The sequence below is a fragment of the Ranitomeya imitator genome, chromosome 1 (genome assembly GCF_032444005.1).
Source record: "Ranitomeya imitator isolate aRanImi1 chromosome 1, aRanImi1.pri, whole genome shotgun sequence".
Lineage (NCBI taxonomy): Eukaryota > Metazoa > Chordata > Amphibia > Anura > Dendrobatidae > Ranitomeya > Ranitomeya imitator.
The window spans coordinates 466,364,716-466,385,684 of NC_091282.1; the positions used below are offsets into that span (position 1 = coordinate 466,364,716).

General features: G+C 44.4%; 1 protein-coding gene across 3 annotated transcripts in view; it reads right to left on the reverse strand.

Moving 5' to 3' along the window:
* The window catches only part of TTC39B (tetratricopeptide repeat domain 39B), a 139,921-nt gene that overhangs the window by 21,740 nt on the left and 97,212 nt on the right, over positions 1 to 20,969 (reverse strand). For all 3 annotated transcript variants that reach the window (XM_069765148.1, XM_069765156.1, XM_069765165.1), the window contains 9 exons: positions 20,266 to 20,330; positions 20,081 to 20,186; positions 17,923 to 17,988; positions 15,598 to 15,706; positions 12,582 to 12,649; positions 12,441 to 12,500; positions 11,042 to 11,203; positions 1,130 to 1,221; positions 560 to 680 (listed from right to left, as the gene is read on the reverse strand). In XM_069765148.1, the coding sequence (XP_069621249.1) occupies positions 560 to 680; positions 1,130 to 1,221; positions 11,042 to 11,203; positions 12,441 to 12,500; positions 12,582 to 12,649; positions 15,598 to 15,706; positions 17,923 to 17,988; positions 20,081 to 20,186; positions 20,266 to 20,330 (849 nt within the window). The remainder of the gene's footprint in view (positions 1 to 559; positions 681 to 1,129; positions 1,222 to 11,041; positions 11,204 to 12,440; positions 12,501 to 12,581; positions 12,650 to 15,597; positions 15,707 to 17,922; positions 17,989 to 20,080; positions 20,187 to 20,265; positions 20,331 to 20,969) is intronic.

A 20,969-nucleotide genomic window follows, 5' to 3' on the forward strand; every position in this document is an offset into this window, starting at 1 on the left:
TTAGCAGAGCACCACAAAGTTCCCCCCACAGGCCATGAGCATATAATTAACTCAAAACTGAAAATAAAGGTTACACAACAGCCACAAGACGGATTTAATCAACCAAGGTATCATCGTATTCAGTATAACAGCGCCGACCTGACAGTGTCTGTAGGTTACTGTGCACAATCCTGCTGACAGGTTCCCGTTAACGAGGGTACCACTTCACTGGGAGGGGGAGCGGAACGGCACTGGATACCAGGAAAGACAGCGGCAGGGGTGTATATTGACCACAAAATATATGCCATAAAAACCAGTTCACCAAAAAAAAACAATGTCAGAATTGTGGGGTTTTTTTCACATCCTCACCGCACTGGGAATTCCCCCCCCCCCCCCCCTCATTTTCCAATACGCCATATGGTACAGCATCGTCAAAAGTACAACTAGTCTTGCAAAAAAACAAGCCCTTATAACATTTATGTGGACACAAAAAAAAAAAAGTTATGGCTCTTGGAAGGCTAGGGAAAAACAAAAATGCAGAAATGGAAATTGGACAAGAGGGAGGAGTTATCAGGCTTACCAAGGCAGGCAGGACCAGTTTGACTGGGTTTGCTGCTGCATATCTTCGAGATTTCCGAACAGCAAATTTTTCTGTCGGTATAGATTTTCCAGCAATTCGTTGTTTCAAACCTTCTACTTGCCTAAAATAAAAACGATAGTTTTGAAAGAGACCAACACAATGTAAAGGTACCACAATGGAAGACGTTTAGTAGTAGTATTGTAAGCTGTTTTCATGTCAGAGAACTGGCAGAACACATAAAATATTTGGTGCAGCTTCATAGAAAGGTCTGACAAGACTTCGACCACCTGATGGTTTGGCACACACGTCAATAAGTGGTACACAGCAAACATATTAAGCGAGGTTTAAAATATGTATTAAAATGACACATTTTCTCATTTCTCCAGTGATGTGCTGTTCTCGTCACCTGACCGCTGCTGCCAATCACAAGCCTCAATGGTCATGTGACAGCAGAACAGAACTGATAGATCTGCAGTGCGATAGTATTTCAGGGTCTCTGTCTCTACATCATGCTGCCATCAGATGTGATTGATTCCCCTTAAAGATGAGAAATATCAGGTACTCGCTTACCTGAACAAGGCCACGATATCTTCTCCCGTGGACTTCACAGCCTCCTCAGGAAGCATGCTCAGGATTGCAGCTTTTTGAAATACATAGATTGCCTAAAATCAGAAGCGTTAAAAGCGCAAGTCATTATTAGGGTTTTACTTCATTCGGAAGAAGAAATGAATGACGACATAGAAACTAAAATGCTAAAAGCTGTTTACATGACGGAAAGGCAGGCAGTGTCACTAGTTAGATGATCTATGTTCTGCTAGTCATCCATTCCTAATAGAAGAGAAAGAGCTAATGTCAAGATTTTGTTATAGAAAAGCTGAGTGGATGCGGGATGTGTGCACTCGGCGACGTCAATAGCCTGGAGTTTACCAGATGAGGTGGTACATTATGCCTCTAGTCATGTCTGACCTGGAAAGAAAAGTGTAATACATAGGCTAAGCATTGAGAAACATCTTCAAGACATTTGTCTGAAAGCTTTAGACCCGCTTCAAGGAACTACAGTATATACAAAATGAACTCATTATACAGTGTATGTACCCTGTCCCCTACAGCAGGACCACTACTGGCCATACATAGGCCGAGCTTTGCTTCTCACCAACATGCAGACATCTTCCAATCCCCCATTAACTCATTGCCAATGCTGCCATACACATATGCTTTGAAACAAACGACCATGACAGTCCTGTACGTAAGCATTTATGGCCAGCTTTACCCCTTTCATGGAAATCCAAAATGGTCGGAACTCTACTGCAACAGTTGTGTAAGAGGAGAGTAGATGATGCAAAAATCAGGATTGGCAAGGGCACTCACGAAAGAAATCGCCCACAGCAGTGGAAGCCTCAGGCAGGGCCTAAACGAGTCCAGTTCAGTTTAATTCATCAACATAATGAGTGCCAGGACCTTTGCAGATTTTGCATTCACCCTTTCACGATGAAGTTCTTAGGCTGGTTTCACATTTGCGTTTTTTGCCACAGCGTTTGTACCGCATATAAACACATGCGTCGTGTTTTTCTATATTTAACATTAAATACGCATGAGTTTTTTTTATCGCGTTTTGCCGCGTTTGACGATGCATGCGTCTTTTTGTCGCTTGCAGCTTGGCGCAGAAATGCAACATGTAGTATTTTTAGAGGCGTCTATTTGCCGCCAGGAAACGCATGCGTTCGATTGCGCATGGTTTGCGTAAAAAAAAGCATTGCTGTCTATGTAAACGCATACGTTTTTAAGCACATGCGTTTGGTTGCATTTTTGAACGCATGCGTTTCAATAGAGAAAAACAAGTCTAGACACTGATAAGCCACCCCCCACCATCAAGGTGATAAAGGGATCCAAACCCCAACCCACCATCAAGGTGATAAAGGGATCCAAACCCTAGCCCTAACCCTAACCCCAACCCCAACCCACCATCAAGGTGATAAAGGGATCCAAACCCTAGCCCTAACCCTAACCCACCATCAAGGTGATAAAGGGATCCAAACCCTAACCCTAACCCTAGCCCTAACCCACTATCAAGGTGATAAAGGGATCCAAACCCTCACCCTAACCCTAGCCTTAACCCTAGCCCTAACCCTAAGCCACCATCAAGGTGATAAAGGGATCCAAACCCTAACCCTAGCCCTAACCCTAGCCCTAAGCCACCATCAAGGTGATAAAGGGATCCAAACCCTAACCCTAGGCCACCATCAAGGTGATAAAGGGATCCAAACCCTAGCCCTAACCCCAACCCCAACCCACCATCAAGGTGATAAAGGGATCCAAACCCTAGCCCTAACCCTAACCCCAACCCACCATCAAGGTGATAAAGGGATCCAAACCCTAGCCCTAACCCACCATCAAGGTGATAAAGGGATCCAAACCCTAGCCCTAGCCCCAACCCCAACCCACCATCAAGGTGATAAAGGGATCCAAACCCTCACTCTAACCCTTACCCTAATCCTAGCCCTAACCCTAATGGGAAAATGGAAATAAATACATTTTTTTAATTTTTCCCTAACTAAGGAGTTGATGAAGGGGGTTTGATTTCTATTTATAAGGGGTTTTCTAGTGGATTTTTATGATTGGCAGCCGCTTCAACGAATCCTAGCGGTTCGGAGCTTGTTTTTTCGTGACATATTGGGCTTCATGCTAGTGGTAAATTTAGGTTGATAATTTTTTCGTTTGTGAAAAAAAAAAATGGAAATTTGGCTAAAATTTTGAAAATTTTGCAATTTTAAAATTTTGAATTTTTATTCTGTTAAATGAGAGAGTTATGTGACACAAAATAGTTAATAAATAACATTACCCACATGTCTACTTTACATCAGCACAATTTTGGAACCAAAATTCTTTTTTGCTAGGAAGTTATAAGGGTTAAAATTTGACCAGCGATTTCTCATTTTTACAGCAAAATTTACAAAACCATTTTTTTTTTTTTATTTTAGGGACCACCTCACATTTGAAGTCAGTTTGAGGGGTCTATATGGCTGAAAATACCCAAGAGTGACACCATTCTAAAAAATGCACCCCTCAAGGTGCTCAAAACCACATTCAAGAAGTTTATTATCCCTTCAGGTGCTTCACAGCAGCAGAAGCAACATGGAAGGAAAAAATGAACATTTAAGTTTTTAGTCACAAAAATGATGTTTTAGCAACATTTTTTTTATTTTCCCAAGGGTAAAAAGAAACTGGACACCAAAAGTTATTGTACAATTTGTCCTGAGTACACCGATACCCCATATGTGGGGGGGAACCACTGTTTGGGCGCACGACAGGGCTTTGAAGGGAAAGAGCGCCATTTGACTTTTTCAATTAAAAATTGGCTCCAATCTTTAGCGGACACCATGTCACGTTTGGAGAGCCCCTGTGTGCCTAAACATTAGAGCTCCCCCACAAGTGACCCCATTTTGGAAACTAGACCTCCCAAGGAACTAATCTAGATGTGTGGTGACCACTTTAAACCCTCAAGTGCTTCACAGAAGTTTATAACGCAGAGCCGTGAAAATAAAAAATCATGGTCTGCGGGCGTCATGTTGCATTTGCAGAGCCCCTGATGTGCCTAAACAGTAGAAACCCCCCACAAGTGACCACATTTTGGAAACTAGACCCCCCCAGGGAACTTATCTAGTTATGTGGTGAGCACTTTGAACCCCCAAGTGCTTCACAGAAGTTTACAACGCAAAGCCGTGAAAATAAAAAATCATTTTTCTTTCCTCAAAAATTATGTTTTAGCAAGCAATTTTTCATTTTCACAAGGGTAACAGGAGAAATTGGACCCCAATAATTGTTGCCCAGTTTGTCCCGAGTATGCTGGTACCCCATATGTGGGGGTAAACCACTGTTTGGGTGCACGTCGGGGCTCGGAAGGGAGGGAGCACCATTTGACTTTTTGAATGCAAGATTGACTGGAATCAATGGTGGCGCCATGTTGCGTTTGGAGACACCTGATGTGCCGTAACAGTGGAAACCCCTCAATTCTAACTCCAACATTAACCCCAACACACCCCTAACCCTAATCTCAACCCTAACCCCAACACACCCCTAACCACAGCCCTAACCCCAACACACCCCTAACCCTAATCCCAACCCTAACCCTAACCCCAACCCTAATCCCAACACACCCCTAACCCTAACCCTAACCACAGCCTAATTTTAACCCTATTTCCAACCCTAGCCCTAATTCCAACCCTAACCCTAAGGCTATGTGCCCACGTTGCGGATTCGTGTGAGATTTTTCCGCACCATTTTTTAAAAATCCGCAGGTAAAAGGCACTGCATTTTACCTGCGGATTTACCGGGGATTTCCAGTGTTTTTTGTGCGGATTTCACCTGTGGATTCCTATTGAGGAACAGGTGTAAAACGCTGCGGAATCCGCACAAAGAATTGACATGCTGCGGAAAACACAACACAGAGTTTCCGTGCGGTATTTTCCGCACCATGGGCACAGCGGATTTGGTTTTCCATAGGTTTACATGGTACTGTAAACCTGATGGAAAACTGCTACGAATCCGCAGCGGCCAATCCGCTGCGGATCCGCAGCCAAATCTGCTGCAGATCCACAGCCAAATCCGCACCGTGTGCACAAAGCCCAATTCTAACCCTAGCCGTAATCCAAACCCTAACCCTAAGGCCAGGTTCACACTGCGCCAGCAGCAGCCTGTTCAGCACATACACTAACGGGCTGCTGCTAGCGCAAGTGCTGACGTTTGCATCGCGCTAGCGCAGATAGAGCATCTGCTAGCTCTATCTGTGCTAGCAGTGACGGACCCAGAAACGCTGCAGCCCGCGTCTCCGGGTCCGTCACTCAATGACGGCACATCCCTAGCGTACACCCATTGTGGGCGTGCGCTAGTGATGGGTCTGACATTGCTGTCAATGGCGGCCGTAACGGACTACGTTACACCGCGTTTATGCCGTGGTCTAACGGACTGCTTAGACGCAGTGTGAACTAACCCTAACCCTAGTGGGGCAAAGAAAAAAAAATTTCTTTATTTTATTTTTGTCCCTACCTATGGGGGTGATAAAGGGGGGTTTTATTTATTATTTTTTTTTTATTTTGATCGCTGTGATAGAACCTATTACAGCGATCAAAATGTACTTGTAACGAATCTGCCGGCCGGCAGATTCCTCGGGCGCACTGCGCATGAGCCCGCTATTTTCCAAGATGGCGGCGCCCATGCAGCAGCCGGATGGACACCGGGAGGCACACGGGAGGTCGGTAAGTATGATGGGGGGGGGGGGGATCAGACAGCGGGGGGGACCGGACAGCGGGGGGAGCGGACAGGAGGACGGAGGGGAGCGGAGGACACGAAATGACAGGACGGAGGACCAGAAGGGAGGCGATCGGTGGCGGTGGGGGGGTCAGATCACAATCTCCAGCCATGGCTGATGCTATTGCAGCATCGGCCATGGCTGGATTGTAATATTTCACCAATTTTCATTGGTGAAATATTACTATTGCTCTGATTGAAAGTGCAAGTGAAACGTCACTTTCAACAGCCAATCAGAGCGATCGTAGCCACGGGGGGGGTGAAGCCACTAGAAATGAGCTTTATTATCTTTTAGTGTCTTTTTCCCCTGGAGCTGAAAGAAGCTGGGATAACATGGTCTGTATGCAAATTACAGATAGTGATTTAAAAACATTACCAGATTTTCATCCAAAACAAAGGGAATACAATTTAGGAGACAAAAACAGTTGGGGGATGCAGACAGGCTGCCTAATGCGGCGGTCCGACGTGTCTCCCCCGGCAGCTGCATTCTGCCACCCCCCAAACAGGGCTGACCGAAGCTGACAGCCGACAGAACCTGCAGCGCGCCGGCACCCAGTATTCAATAGTACTCGCGTCTGTTACAAGTATAGTACAACTGAAGCTCTGACCACCGCTGCAGAACAACGCCAGCAGTGTGATCAGATCATGGGATCATGTTGCTGATGTCACTCGCCAGCACTGCAGAGGCGCAGATGGGTGGTAAGTGAAGACACCAACATTAAGAGGGAAGTAGTGTGCGTGTGGAGGGGGTACTTGCCGCGCACGCGCGAGAGGGGTATTTACTGTATGGGGAGATATACTGTGATGGGGTTTTTTAATGTAACAGGGCTGGGTGAGATTTCATGTAACAGGGTATGATTTGAGGACACAAATTTAGGGAGCAAGGAAGTAACAGATGTAGACAATATGGAGAGCAGGAGAAATTTGAAGACAATATGAGGAAGAAAATAGGATATGGGGAGCATGTATAGGGGAAGGGTGCAGACAGTATGGTGAGTGGTGGTATGGGTGCAGACAATATGAGAAGTGACGGGAAAAATGTAAGAGAACACAGTATGAGGAGTGATGGGTTGGGGCAGACAGCATGGGGAGTCAGAGGGATGTGGGAGGAGGCAGTATGGAAAGTGAGAGTGTAAATATATGAGGAGGGAGGGGTAAACGTGCAAGGAGACAGTATTTGGGGGGGGGGGGGTAAGAGTGCACAGAATACAGACTGAGCATTATGGGATGTGTAGCATGGGGCAACAGTGTAAGGGCACAGCCAAGAAGTGACAGTATACTAAGGAATGTGAGGGAGGGTGTGATGAGGGGGCACAGTTTAGAAACTGGGCCCTAAAGGGGGGACTCCGTGTGAGAACAGTGTGAAGAAGGGGCCCCGTACGGAAAGGTGGGAGCAGTGTGAAGAGAATGTACCATAAGAGGGACAAGTGTGAGGTCATATTTTGCAGGGATGGGCAATTATTTATTCAGGGATGCTGCATAAGGCAAGTATTTTCATTTGGGAGAATTATAATTACACTTCTATCTTTAAGGGAGTTGTGTGGGGATGTGCTGCACAAGACCGGAGAAGATGGAAGTCTGCAGAGACGACTGTGGATGAGAAAACTCATGGGATTTGGACAAGATGAAGAAGAGAAAGAACTATTCCAGAGAGGTCATCTATAAGGTACATGGAGGTAAAAAGAATATTTTTGATATTAATTCTCATTTTTATTTATATTAGGGGCATTAAAGGGGTTGTCCAAGTTTGTGATGAGTCTGCAGTCATACTATGTGACTGCAGACTTCTGAGTTCTCACAGTGCGCACTGCACGCTGTCAGGATTCTCTAGTGCTAGTGATTTGCATACATGTGGTCAAGTGCTGACTAGACATGCGTGGCCTCTCTCAACGAAAATGAATTGAGCGAGGCTGGGCACGTCTAGTCGGAATGTGGCTAGAAGAATCCAAATCACATACTTATGCAAGGGAGAACCCTAAGGCTATGTGCACACGTAGGAAGGGTCCCTGCGGGTTTTCCCGCAGCGGATTTGATAAATCTGCAGGGCAAAACCGCTGCAGTTATCCCTACAGATTTATCACGGTTTGTCTTGCGGTTTCCACTCCTGCACGTGTTTTACTATTGATGCTGCATATGCAGCATCAATAGTAATGTTAAAAAAAAAAAAAAAAAAAAATAATGGTTATACTCACCCTCTGACGTCCCGATCTCCTCGGGGCTGCACGCGGCGGTCCGGTTCCAAAGATGCTATGCGAGAAGGACGTTCGTGACGTCACGATCATGTGACCGCAACGTCACCGCAGGTCCTGCTCGCATAGCAACCCCGAGACCGGACGGCCGCGTACAGCGCTAGGAGGTGAGTATATCATTTTTTATTTTAATTCTTTTTTTTTTTTACCACAAATATGGTTCCCAGGGCCTGGAGGAGAGTCTCCTCTCCTCCACCCCGGGTACTACCCGCACATTATCCGCTTACTTCCCGCATGGTGGGCATAGCCCCATGCGGGAAGTAAGCGGATCAATGCATTTCTATGTGTGCAGAATCGCTGCGATTCTGCACAAAGAAGTGACATGCTGTGGATTGTAAACCGCTGCGTTTCTGCGTGGTTTTTCCCGCAGCATGTGCACAGCAGTTTGCAGTTTCCCATTGGTTTACATGTTTACTGTAAACGCAATGGAAACTGCTGCGGACCCGCAGCATCAAAATCGCCGCCCGGCAGCCATACACCACCAGCGCTATATATACTGCCCGTCAGCCATACCCCACCAGCGCTATATATACTGCCCGTCAGCCATACACCACCAGCGCTATATATACTGCCCGTCAGCCATACACCACCAGCCCTATATATACTGCCCGTCAGCCATACAGCACCAGCGCTATATATACTGCCCGTCAGCCATACAGCACCAGCGCTATATATACTGCCCGTCAGCCATACACCACCAGCGCTATATATACTGCCCGTCAGCCATACCCCACCAGCGCTATATATACTGCCCGTCAGCCATACAGCACCAGCGCTATATATACTGCCCGTCAGCCATACAGCACCAGCGCTATATATACTGCCAGTCAGCCATACACCACCAGCGCTATATATATACTGCCAGTCAGCCATACAGCACCAGCGCTATATATACTGCCCGTCAGCCATACAGCACCAGCGCTATATATACTGCCCGTCAGCCATACAGCACCAGCGCTATATATACTGCCCGTCAGCCATACAGCACCAGCGCTATATATACTGCCCGTCAGCCATACAGCACCAGCGCTATATATACTGCCCGTCAGCCATACAGCACCAGCGCAATATATACTGCCCGTCAGCCATACAGCACCAGCGCTATATATACTGCCCGTCAGCCATACAGCACCAGCGCTATATATACTGCCCGTCAGCCATACAGCACCAGCGCTATATATACTGCCCGTCAGCCATACAGCACCAGCGCTATATATACTGCCCGTCAGCCATACACCACCAGCGCTATATATACTGCCCGTCAGCCATACACCACCAGCGCTATATATACTGCCCGTCAGCCATACACCACCAGCGCTATATATACTGCCCGTCAGCCATACAGCACCAGCGCAATATATACTGCCCGTCAGCCATACAGCACCAGCGCTATATATACTGCCCGTCAGCCATACAGCACCAGCGCTATATATACTGCCCGTCAGCCATACAGCACCAGCGCTATATATACTGCCCGTCAGCCATACAGCACCAGCGCTATATATACTGCCCGTCAGCCATACACCACCAGCGCTATATATACTGCCCGTCAGCCATACACCACCAACGCTATATATACTGCCCGTCAGCCATACACCACCAGCGCTATATATACTGCCCGTCAGCCATACACCACCAGCGCTATATATACTGCCCGTCAGCCATACACCACCAGCGCTATATATACTGCCCGTCAGCCATACACCACCAGCGCTATATATACTGCCCGTCAGCCATACAACACCAGCGCTATATATACTGCCAGTCAGCCATACACCACCAGCGCTATATATACTGCCCGTCAGCCATACACCACCAGCGCTATATATACTGCCCGTCAGCCATACACCACCAGCGCTATATATACTGCCCGTCAGCCATACACCACCAGCGCTATATATACTGCCCGTCAGCCATACACCACCAGCGCTATATATACTGCCCGTCAGCCATACAGCACCAGCGCTATATATACTGCCCGTCAGCCATACAGCACCAGCGCAATATATACTGCCCGTCAGCCATACACCACCAGCGCTATATATACTGCCCGTCAGCCATACACCACCAGCGCTATATATACTGCCCGTCAGCCATACACCACCAGCGCTATATATACTGCCCGTCAGCCATACACCACCAGCGCTATATATACTGCCCGTCAGCCATACAGCACCAGCGCTATATATACTGCCCGTCAGCCATACAGCACCAGCGCTATATATACTGCCCGTCAGCCATACAGCACCAGCGCAATATATACTGCCCGTCAGCCATACACCACCAGCGCTATATATACTGCCCGTCAGCCATACACCACCAGCGCTATATATACTGCCCGTCAGCCATACACCACCAGCGCTATATATACACTGCCCGTCAGCCATACACCACCAGCGCTATATATACTGCCAGTCAGCCATACACCACCAGCGCTATATATACTGCCCGTCAGCCATACACCACCAGCGCTATATATACTGCCCGTCAGCCATACACCACCAGCGCTATATATACTGCCCGTCAGCCATACACCACCAGCGCTATATATACTGCCCGTCAGCCATACACCACCAGCGCTATATATACTGCCCGTCAGCCATACACCACCAGCGCTATATATACTGCCCGTCAGCCATACACCACCAGCGCTATATATACTGCCCGTCAGCCATACACCACCAGCGCTATATATACTGCCCGTCAGCCATACACCACCAGCGCTATATATACTGCCCGTTAGCCATACAGCACCAGCGCTATATATACTGCCCGTCAGCCATATACCACAATCACATGAATTTATGTTCTACAGTAAAGAACACTTCAGCCCTGTGAACAATTTCCCACAAACTTTACAATAATATTCTTATTTCTTACCCAACATATAAACAATAAGACAGCCTAAACTCTAACATCGGTAAAGCACCTTCGACCACTTGCTTTCCTTGCTCAGGAGGTCAGAATAGTGGTAGGCTTTCAGCCAGTCCTGCTGGAACGAATGGCTCCACATCAGCTCCCAGTAACACAGGTGGTGGATCTGCCTCCATTCCTGCTGGGCTACAATGCATTGCCTGAAGGTCTCTTGCGCCTGCACCATGAGGAAGAGGGCTTGTTAGAAACAGAACAGTGAGATAGAAAAAGGACCAAATCTGCAGGGAACGGATGACTGCCATATCGTGCTGGGGACTTACTTCATGACCTAGCCAAGCAGCCCCATGCGTCTTAACTTTCTAGGAAGAGGATTCTTTCCTCATATGTAATCTGAGGCCCTTTACCCCTGGCCCCAAACATTTGCCTAGATTTTATCAAAACTGCAGCAAGCAGCCCAGTAAGTGATACATTGCTGGAATCATTGTCTCGGTCTCTAAATGATGCTGCTCTCAGATGAGGTAGCAGAACCCAGTGATGGATTCCTTTTGAATATTTCAGAGCAATGGGTGTTACGGGTGTGCCGCTCAGCAGCCAGCATAGTAACCAGCAGAACAGGCTTCTTACAAGTGACTCAGTGTTATTACAGGTAGGTCTATATTACGATCTTCTGCCATACATATATCCACTTAGGCTATTATTAGCCCTTGATAAATGCCCCTGAGCGATAATTCACAATTACTGCACACACTAAATATGTTCAGCCTTTAATCGTCACCCTAATGTTCTTGTTTATTGCATCTTTTATGCCAGCATAAAAATTGATCATGGTTGCCAACACATGTCCTTGCTACTTCTATTGAAATCAGTCTGGTGGGAGTAAAAGAAGGAGTTCATACAAATCCTGCAAGAATATAAAAATGCAAATAAATAAGCGCTGATCAACTTGCTTTATGGTTAATCGCCAATCAACCCATGTAAAGGGCTATTAGAGTTAAGTCAATGTCTTCTCCTTAAAATTACACCCTAGAATAAAAACAATGAATGGATACCCCGCAGCAAGTAGATCGATAATAGTAATAAAAGTAAAAAACACATGCCGACTAGTGGAGAGAAAAAAAAAAAGGCATAAAAAAAAAAGCGCAAAAGCCATCGCACCGCGACAAGGTGTACCCAGGATGGTCCACAACTCAGGTATCTCACCTCACTATGTGCCACCAGGCCTCAAAATAGAAAGGGGCCAAGATGGACCTGGACCTCCCTGTCTTACACCGGTCTGTGAAAAACTAAATAGACAAACACCTGTAGTGAAACAGTGGGCTCGCACACCGGTGGGTACAAGTGAAATGTGTAGGTGCATTAACATACAACTAGAACCTTGAATGAAAACAAGGATTGTTTCCATGACCATTTTACACTAGGACAAAAAAAACTATGAAGGACTGTAAAATAATTACCTGCTCAAAGTTCCCTTTCAGCACATCTATCCGGGCCGCATAGAAGAGGATAATAGAGCCCTGAAAAAAGGGTAGTACAGCCATTAGGAGGGGAGCTACACAACATCTATATTCTGACAGACTTGGGCGAGGGTTACGTACGTTTGGGAATTTCTTAAGGTACGGTTCAAGGAGCGCTTCGGCTTCTTCAAGATTACCTTCTCCAGTACCTAGAAATAAAGGCAAGTTCAGGATCAACTTTAGAAACATTTCAAAAGATCATCTTAAGCATTATGTCCCAAATGGACTTCTGATGGAGTAGACATGAAACTTAAAGAGGACCTCTCACCTGGTCCAAAATGGCCAATTTTTGCTCATATTTTATTCCTGCTCCTCCCCTGAATATTCCACTTTTTTCCCTTTTTTTCCCATATCTGCCATATGGTTTCAGAAATCTGGGTGTTTTTCTATAGTGATTATTTTGATGGTCTTTACCAAGAAGCAGTGCTTACAGGGTAATACTGCGGATCCACCTAAAACATGTCCACAGGGAATCTTCTGAGCGACACCCTCTTAGTATTGACCATAAAAAATAGCACTAAATAAAAAGTCACATATCTCTTCTGCAATATGGAGGAAGGAAAAATATCTAAATATTCTGGGAAGCAGTGGGAATAAAATAAGAAAAAAAAAAAAAAACTGGCCTCTCAACTGATGACAGGTCATCTTCAAGAGGAAATTGTCAGCAGCATGATCGGTGCAGCAGTTATGATAGGGCCACAGTTTTCTCTGCTACAGATCTGACAGAGCTCAGTTGATGAGCCATGTACAGTGAAGGAAACATATTTGATTTCTTGTTGATTTTGTAAGTTTGCCCACTGACCAAGACATGAACCTTTATAATTTTAAGGGTAGGCCAATTTGAATTTGTATAAATTATATAAATGTATTTGCATTTTGCAGTGAAAAATAAATATTTGATCCCTCTGGCAAACAAGACTTAATACTTGGTGGTAAACCCCTTGTTGGCAAGCACAACAGTCAGATGTTTCTTGTAGTTGATGATGGTTTGCGCACATGTCAGGAGGAATTTTGGTCCTCTCCTCTTTGCAGATCTCTAAATCATTAAGATTTTGAGGCTGTCGCTTGGCAACTCGGAGCTTCAACTTCCTCCATAAGTTTTCTATGGAATCAAGGTCTGGAGACTGGCTAGGCCACTCCATGACCTTAATGTGCTTCTTTTTGAGCCACTCCTTTGTTACCTTGGCTGTATGTTTTGAGTCATTGTCTTGCTGGAAAGACCCAGCCATGACCCATTTTTACATGTCCTGGCGGAGGAAAGGAGGTTGTCACTCAGGATTTTACGGTACATGGCTCCATCCATTCTCCCATTGATGCGTGAAGAAGTCCTGTGCCCTTAACAGAAAAACACCCCCAAAACAGTTTCCACCTCCATGCTTGACAGTGGGGACGGTGTTCTTTGGGTCATAGGCAGCATTTCTCTTCCTCCAAAACACGGCGAGTTGAGTTAATGCCAAAGAGCTCAATTTTTTTTCTCATCTGACCACAGAACCTTCTCCCAATCACTCAGAGTCATCCAGGTGTTCATTGGAAAACTTCAGACGGGCCTGCACATGTGCCATCTTGAGCAGGGAGACCTTGCGGGCTCAGCAGGATTTTAAACCTTTACATCGTAATGGGTTACCAATGATTTTATCGGTGATTGTGGTCCCAGCTGTCTTGAGATCTTTAACAAGTTCCCACCGTGTAGTTTTAGGCTGCTCTCTCACCTTCCTCATGATCAAGGATATTCCAAGAGGTGAGATTTTGCATGGTGCCCCAGATTGGTGTCGATTGACAGTCATTTTGTATTTCTTCCGTTCTCTTACTTTTGCACCAACAGTTGTCTCCTTCTCACCCAGCATCTTACTTATGGTTTTGTAGTCCGTTCCAGCTTTGTGCAGGTCTATGATCTTGTCCCTGACATCCTTATAAAGCTCTTTGGTCTTGCCCATGTTGTAGAGGTTAGAGTCTGACAGACCGAGTCTGTGGACAGGAGTCTTTTATAAAGGTGACTATGTAAGACAACTGTCATTACTGCAGGTAATGAGTTGATTAGGAGCGTATAACTGGTCTGTAGGAGCCAGAAGTCTTAATGGTTGGTAGGGGATCAAATACTTCTCACTTCAAAATGCAAATAAATTTTTATAATTTATACAATGTGATTTTTCTGGATTTTATTTTTGATATTCTATCTCTCCATGTTAAAATTAACCTACCCTTAAAATTATAGACTGTTCATGTCTTTGTCAGTGGACAAAGTTACAAAATCAGCAAGGGATCAAATACTTCTTTCCTTCACTGTATAGTGACAGGACAGATAGCTGATTATCAGTGGGGGTGTGGTTTGACTAGGAGGCAGCTAGTCTTGTAGTGATAATCTGCTGCTGATAAAACACTGTATTGAAAAAGCAAAATACAGCCAGTAAGTGGCACATCGCTGGAATCAGGCTCTCCTCCACTAAATCATGGTCTTCTCAGATTACATAGCAAAAATCTGCCGACAGATTCCTTTAAAAGGAGGATGTCTTTAATTTAAGAGTCCTACTCTCAAGTATTGATCTTGATTTAAAGGAAGAACAGAACTTTAATTCAGCCAGCTATAAATTTCCCATATTCTGGACATAAAATATTATACTGGACATTTACAGGGTTTTATACATCTCAAAATAAGAGCTGGGTGCCAAGGAAAAAGTGTGCCCTTCTACACAGAATAGTTAAACATTGTAAGAAAGGATTGAGAGAGACCCATTTATCCATGAGAGGCAATGGACCAATCTCAAGAACCTATAATCACCTATTTAAACCCAGTGGTGGCAGCCATCTCCTTCGATCCCGTAGAGTGTGAACTATGGCCGCTCAGTTATCTCCATCACTCTGGAGGACAACGAATGGAGCAGTAGTTTTGACGACCAATACATTTATCACCTAGCCTGTGCACAGGCAATAAATGTTGGACGCTATGCTGCCCCTAAATGTACTCTGTGCCATCATTTTATTTGCTATTAGAATATCTAAAACAAACCTAGAACAATTTTTATAGCAATATTCCCTTCGGCAGAGTCTTTAATGAAGGCGTTCTGATGAGATCTTGAGCGCATTCTCTGGCGGAGCTTACCAAGTATTAAGGAGACATATGTGTGATAGAAGAGGAGTGTGAGGACACACAGGATGGCTCTTAGACTGGCTCCTGAAGCTCCTTCTCTCAGCTGGAAAAGGCCCAGCTCCTGGAAAAATAAAAAAAAAAAACACAGAGAAACCATTAACACCGGAGCTGTAGGGACCACGGAGCGATGCGCGGCACTGTTCTGCACCACTTAGGATGGTTTGGAGCAATGTATGCCAGCTGGGGCACACATCTGCTTCTCTAATGCAGTCAGAAAATGCTACATTACATTCAGCCCCATCCCTAATTATTCATGCATTTGTGAATTGGAAAATATAGCCTAATCTACAATAATGTATATTATACAAGTTAGACTTTCTATTTCGATCAATTTCATTTTATAGAACAAATTAGATAAGGTAGATACACTTTAAAAATCAAATTACAGTTCTGTATATTGCATGTAAACGATGTTAGTGTGCAAAAAGGTGAAAACAACACAGATGAGCGCTGCGAGCAAAATAAACGTTCCTGCTGACAGCTGTACAGAGCTTGCACCTTGTGGAATGAGCTGGAGTTTTTATTGACAGCATTATTTTATGATCCATACAGCTTTCTAATGTAGGTTATTGTATTTTTTATTATAATTATATTATTTTTTTTTAAGCTGGGGGGGTGGAGGTAGAGGGCCAAAAAAGAAGAAATTCGGCCATTTTCCCCAATTTAGCATTAATGGTATGGGATTGTAAAGTGCTGCGGAGTTTGTTGCCGCTATAGAGATAAGTTATTATTACAGATGATTTTTACATTTTGTTAGTTTTGACAGTTATACATGTGGGGATACTAAATATCTTATTTTGTTCTTACTTTCTTACATATCACTATTTGCATTTTAGGTTGATTTTTTTTTATTATTTATTTTTATTATTCCCCTTAGAATTGAACCTGTGATTAGAAAGTATTGTAGTCTATTGCCCGGTCCTTATACTCTTGGGTGATGGCTGTATAACACAGCCAGCACCTGCACTGCATAGAGAGCTCAGCTTTTTAGCCCACACCCTATTTTAAGTGCACACCATGACCATTGCCATGATGGTCCAGCAGGTTTATATAAGGGGTTGAAGAAGTTGCATCCTAAACTTTTCAGAGCATGGCCCACAAGGAGTTTGCTGAGATGGCAGGTGTCCTGAAACTCCGCCCCCACCTCCCCGCACCTTACAATGGGGCAGCGGATACGCCGGAAAAATGCATCTGCTGCACCCATTGTGCAATGCAGCAAATGCTAGCGTCGGAATCTCTCCCCGACGCATTGCGACGGGGAGATTCAGACGCTAGTGTGAAAGAAGCCTTAGACTCCCTCCAGCCGCTCACAGCTTTCTTCTTATATACCATATATACTCTAGTATAAGCTGAGATTTTCAGCCCATCTTTTTTAGGTGGCAAGTGCCCCTCTCGGCTTGTACTCGAGTCACCCCCCCAACAGTCTGTTTCCCGTCACCCCCACCGATCTGTCTCCCCTCTCCCCCCTGGTCCGTCCCTCTATCACATCATACTCACCTGCTCCTGGCGCTGTCCCTACTTCCCTGATGGTCTCCGGCAGCTTGCTCCTCCATTCAGCGGTCACATGGTACCGCTCATTAAAGTAATGAAAATCAAATAATCAACCTTTGTGCAGCATTATATGGGGCATATTTTTTGTATGGAGCATCTTATGGGGCCCATCATAAACTTTATGGAGCATTATATGGTGTGTATTTTGTATGGAGCATTAAATGGGCCCCATCATGAACAGTATGGGGCATTATATGGGGCGTATTTTGTATGAAGCATCTTATGGGGCTCCTGAGTCAATATGGATATTCAAAAACACTTAACCTACTGATGTCTCAATTAATTTTACTTTTATTGGTATCTATTTTTATTTTTGACATTTACCAGTAGCTGCTGCATATCCCACCCTAGGCCTATACTCGAGTCATTAAGTTTTCCCAATTTTTTGTGGCAAAATGAGGGGTCTCGGCTTATACTTGAGTATATATGGTACATGAAAGTCAAAGAGGAGACCTTGTGCTGAGGTTTCACTGTACCCATACTGAAAACCATCCTCAGGACAGAAGACCGCCCAGTGAAACCTCTCCACAAGACCACTTCTTTGCATCGACCACCTCCAACTACACCAGAATTTGTTTTTTAAAATTTCTAAATTAGATTTTTGTTTTTTCATTGAGAAAACAACTCTTCCTTCCCCCCCCCTAAAAAAAGTTCAACTCTTCAATGCAATTTTGGGTGCAAATGGTGCTTTGTTGTATAGCTATATAATTCCAGAAAATCACTCACCCTATTCCCAGAAAAACCAATGAACTCCAGCAACCTGAGAATCCTTGAAGGTAAGAGAGAAAGCATCTGGAGAAATAGAAATTAAGATCAAGAAAGAACAATGAATATATAGTGCAAAGTACAGAAAATGTTAGTGCCCAGGAGACCCAACTCTGTCCTATTTCTCCTATTTTATGTGATCGTGTCTTAGACAAGGATAGGAATATCATCACAATCATATGAGTGGGATTAAAAGGAATTGCATGCCCACAGATGCGGGAATTATTTTTCAAGGATGTGCAATGTTAGCAAATGAGAGGTTATGAAACTGTACCTGGGTTTTTTTTTTTTGTATTGACTTCAGGTAGTTTAACACTCTAAAATTGTCAGTTGCTTAGATGACAGTATGAAAAGTGAGAATATTTCTACAATTCTTATTTACCGTATTTATTTTTTTTTTTTATATAAAGTAAAATGGCCCTAATATCCCATAAACCAAAATAACATCAAATATTCAGCCTCTTTGGCCGCTTTCTCAACTGCAGCACTTGAGAAAAGCCAGAGTAAAACGGAACCTGTCACATTGTACATGCAGTCCGATCTGTGGATCGCATGGTATAGAGAAGAAAAAGCTTAGCAGAATGGTATATGGTTTTTAAAGATTCCAGTGGGCGGTCCTACTAGTGTTTGACAGCTACCGCTGCATACTGGAAAGACTGGCCATCCCCGATTAAGACCACCCACTGGACTCAAATAAAATACAAGTTATATTGAAAAAGTTTTCCCACAAAATAAAAAAGGTCTACCAGTCTGATCAGCTCCTCCCGATCTATAACCTCATGCCTGCAGATCACATACCATTTCCAACACAACAGGTTCCTTTCCCTTTTCAGGGACCAGTAAACAGAAAATCTAATTATTTTATGGAAATATATTGATTATGACAGATCTGGGTTTTGTCTACAGAAATGCCAAACCCAAGATGGTAATATTTTTACTGTCTTATAACAATGAAAAATAAAAGACACTCAGAAGAAATGAAAGATAAAGCCAAAAAAGAGAGAATGCATCAACTCCTATTCTAAAGTACTCGAGATGTCAATACATGGACCGCTACTCGTCTAAAAAGCTACAATATCATGTGTAATGCTACATGACAGGCGGGCTGTAGTCTGCCCCAGTCTTAAGGTACCTTCACACATAACGATATTGTTAACGATATCGTTGCTATTTGTGACGTAGCAACGATATCGTTAATGAAATCGTTCTGTGTGACAGCGACCAACGATCAGGCCCCTGCTGGGAGATCGTTGGTCGCTGAACAAAGTCCAGAACTTTATTTCGTCGCTGGACTCCCTGGAGACATCGCTGGATCGGCGTGTGTGACACCAATCCAGCGATGTCTTCACTGGTAACCAGGGTAAACATCGGGTAACTAAGCGCAGGGCCGCGCTTAGTAACCCGATGTTTACCCTGGTTACCATGCTAAAAGTAAAAAAAAACAAACACTACATACTTACCTACAGCCGTCTGTCCTCCAGCGCTGTGCTCTGCACTCCTCCTGTACTGGCTATGAGCCGGAAAGCAGAGCGGTGACGTCACCGCTCTGCTTTCCGGCTCCCAGACAGTACAGGAGGAGAGCAGAGAAGCAGAGCGCAGCGCTGGAGGACAGACAGCGGTAGGTAAGTATCTAGTGTGTTTTTTTTTTACTTTTAGCATGGTATCCAGGGTAAACATCGGGTTACTAAGCGCGGCCCTGCGCCTAGTAACCCGATGTTTACCCTGGTTACCGGCATCGTTGGTCGCTGGAGAGCGGTCTGTGTGACAGCTCTCCAGCGACGCTGCAGCGATCCGAATCATTGTCGGTATCGCTGCAGCGTCGCTTAATGTGAAGGGGCCTTTATTAAAGGGGATTTTATTGGATTAAACTACTGTAACTCTTTAATAAGAAAAACAAAAGGCTGCAAGAACTCCACTTGAGATGCAACTCAACCACAGCCATGATTGTCTGGTGTTCTGTTAAAGGCGTTGCCTTTGTACTTGTCAAATTACATCAGGTTCATGTTCTGCCACTTGAAGTGGATTTCAACATATTCAGAGCTTCACTTTGGCAGCATTTACAGAATAAGACAAAAGGTAACATTGAAAAAAAAAAAAAAAAGGTTGTTCAAATACTTACCAAATTAAAGGCGCCTATGCCCAACTTAACGCCACCTTCAAATTGATGTTGAGCTTCACTGGAGTTCTTGTTTTCTGCCATGGAGGACAGAACTTGGAGGCATTCTCTATAGGACGCAAAGAGCAAGGCATTCATCAGCATGTAAATGCTAGAGACCATCAAGACTAAAGCTAGAAGTCATTTACTTGTAGATCTGGTAACTCGTCCGGATTTTGAGTCCGCCTTTAATAAAGTTGATCATGTTTTCGTCCTAGTAGAATGTTATGTTCATGGACAAAACAAAAGGAAACAAGAGCATGAATCTAATCTTTATTTTAACCAGATACTACATTCATACTTTACCACTAAAAAAAAAAAAAAGTAGGAGGCCATACTAGAAAGAATATCAAGCTTTCAGCCTCTACTTCCTTCACGTTCAAACTGCTAAGAAATTGATCAATGACTAGAGTGGTCGACAATGCGGATGACTGAAAAAAAGCCGTGTCCTAGAAGAAGTGGCACAGTGTTTTCTTTGTGCCACACGGACTTCATTAAACCAACATGGGTCAGACCGCCACCGATCCGCCAGTAGAGGCTTAGCCAAGCAGTGAAGCAACCTCTGGATTGTAATTATTTATACAAGCAAGAACACTTTAATCCAACATCAATGATGAATCATAATAAAGAAAAACACCCTACAGCCCTATGGCAGCATGACCTCATGAATCAGAGCTGTCCCTTGCCACATGCCAGAGTCCAATTATAGCTTTGTATTGTGCCAGTCTATTATACAGTCATTCCGCAATCACAGATAAAACCAGCAAACCTGCCACAAGGAACTTATCTTACTGTAATACAAGAATAAAGATTAGACCCAGAGATCATTATTGATACAATTTCCATCTTAATA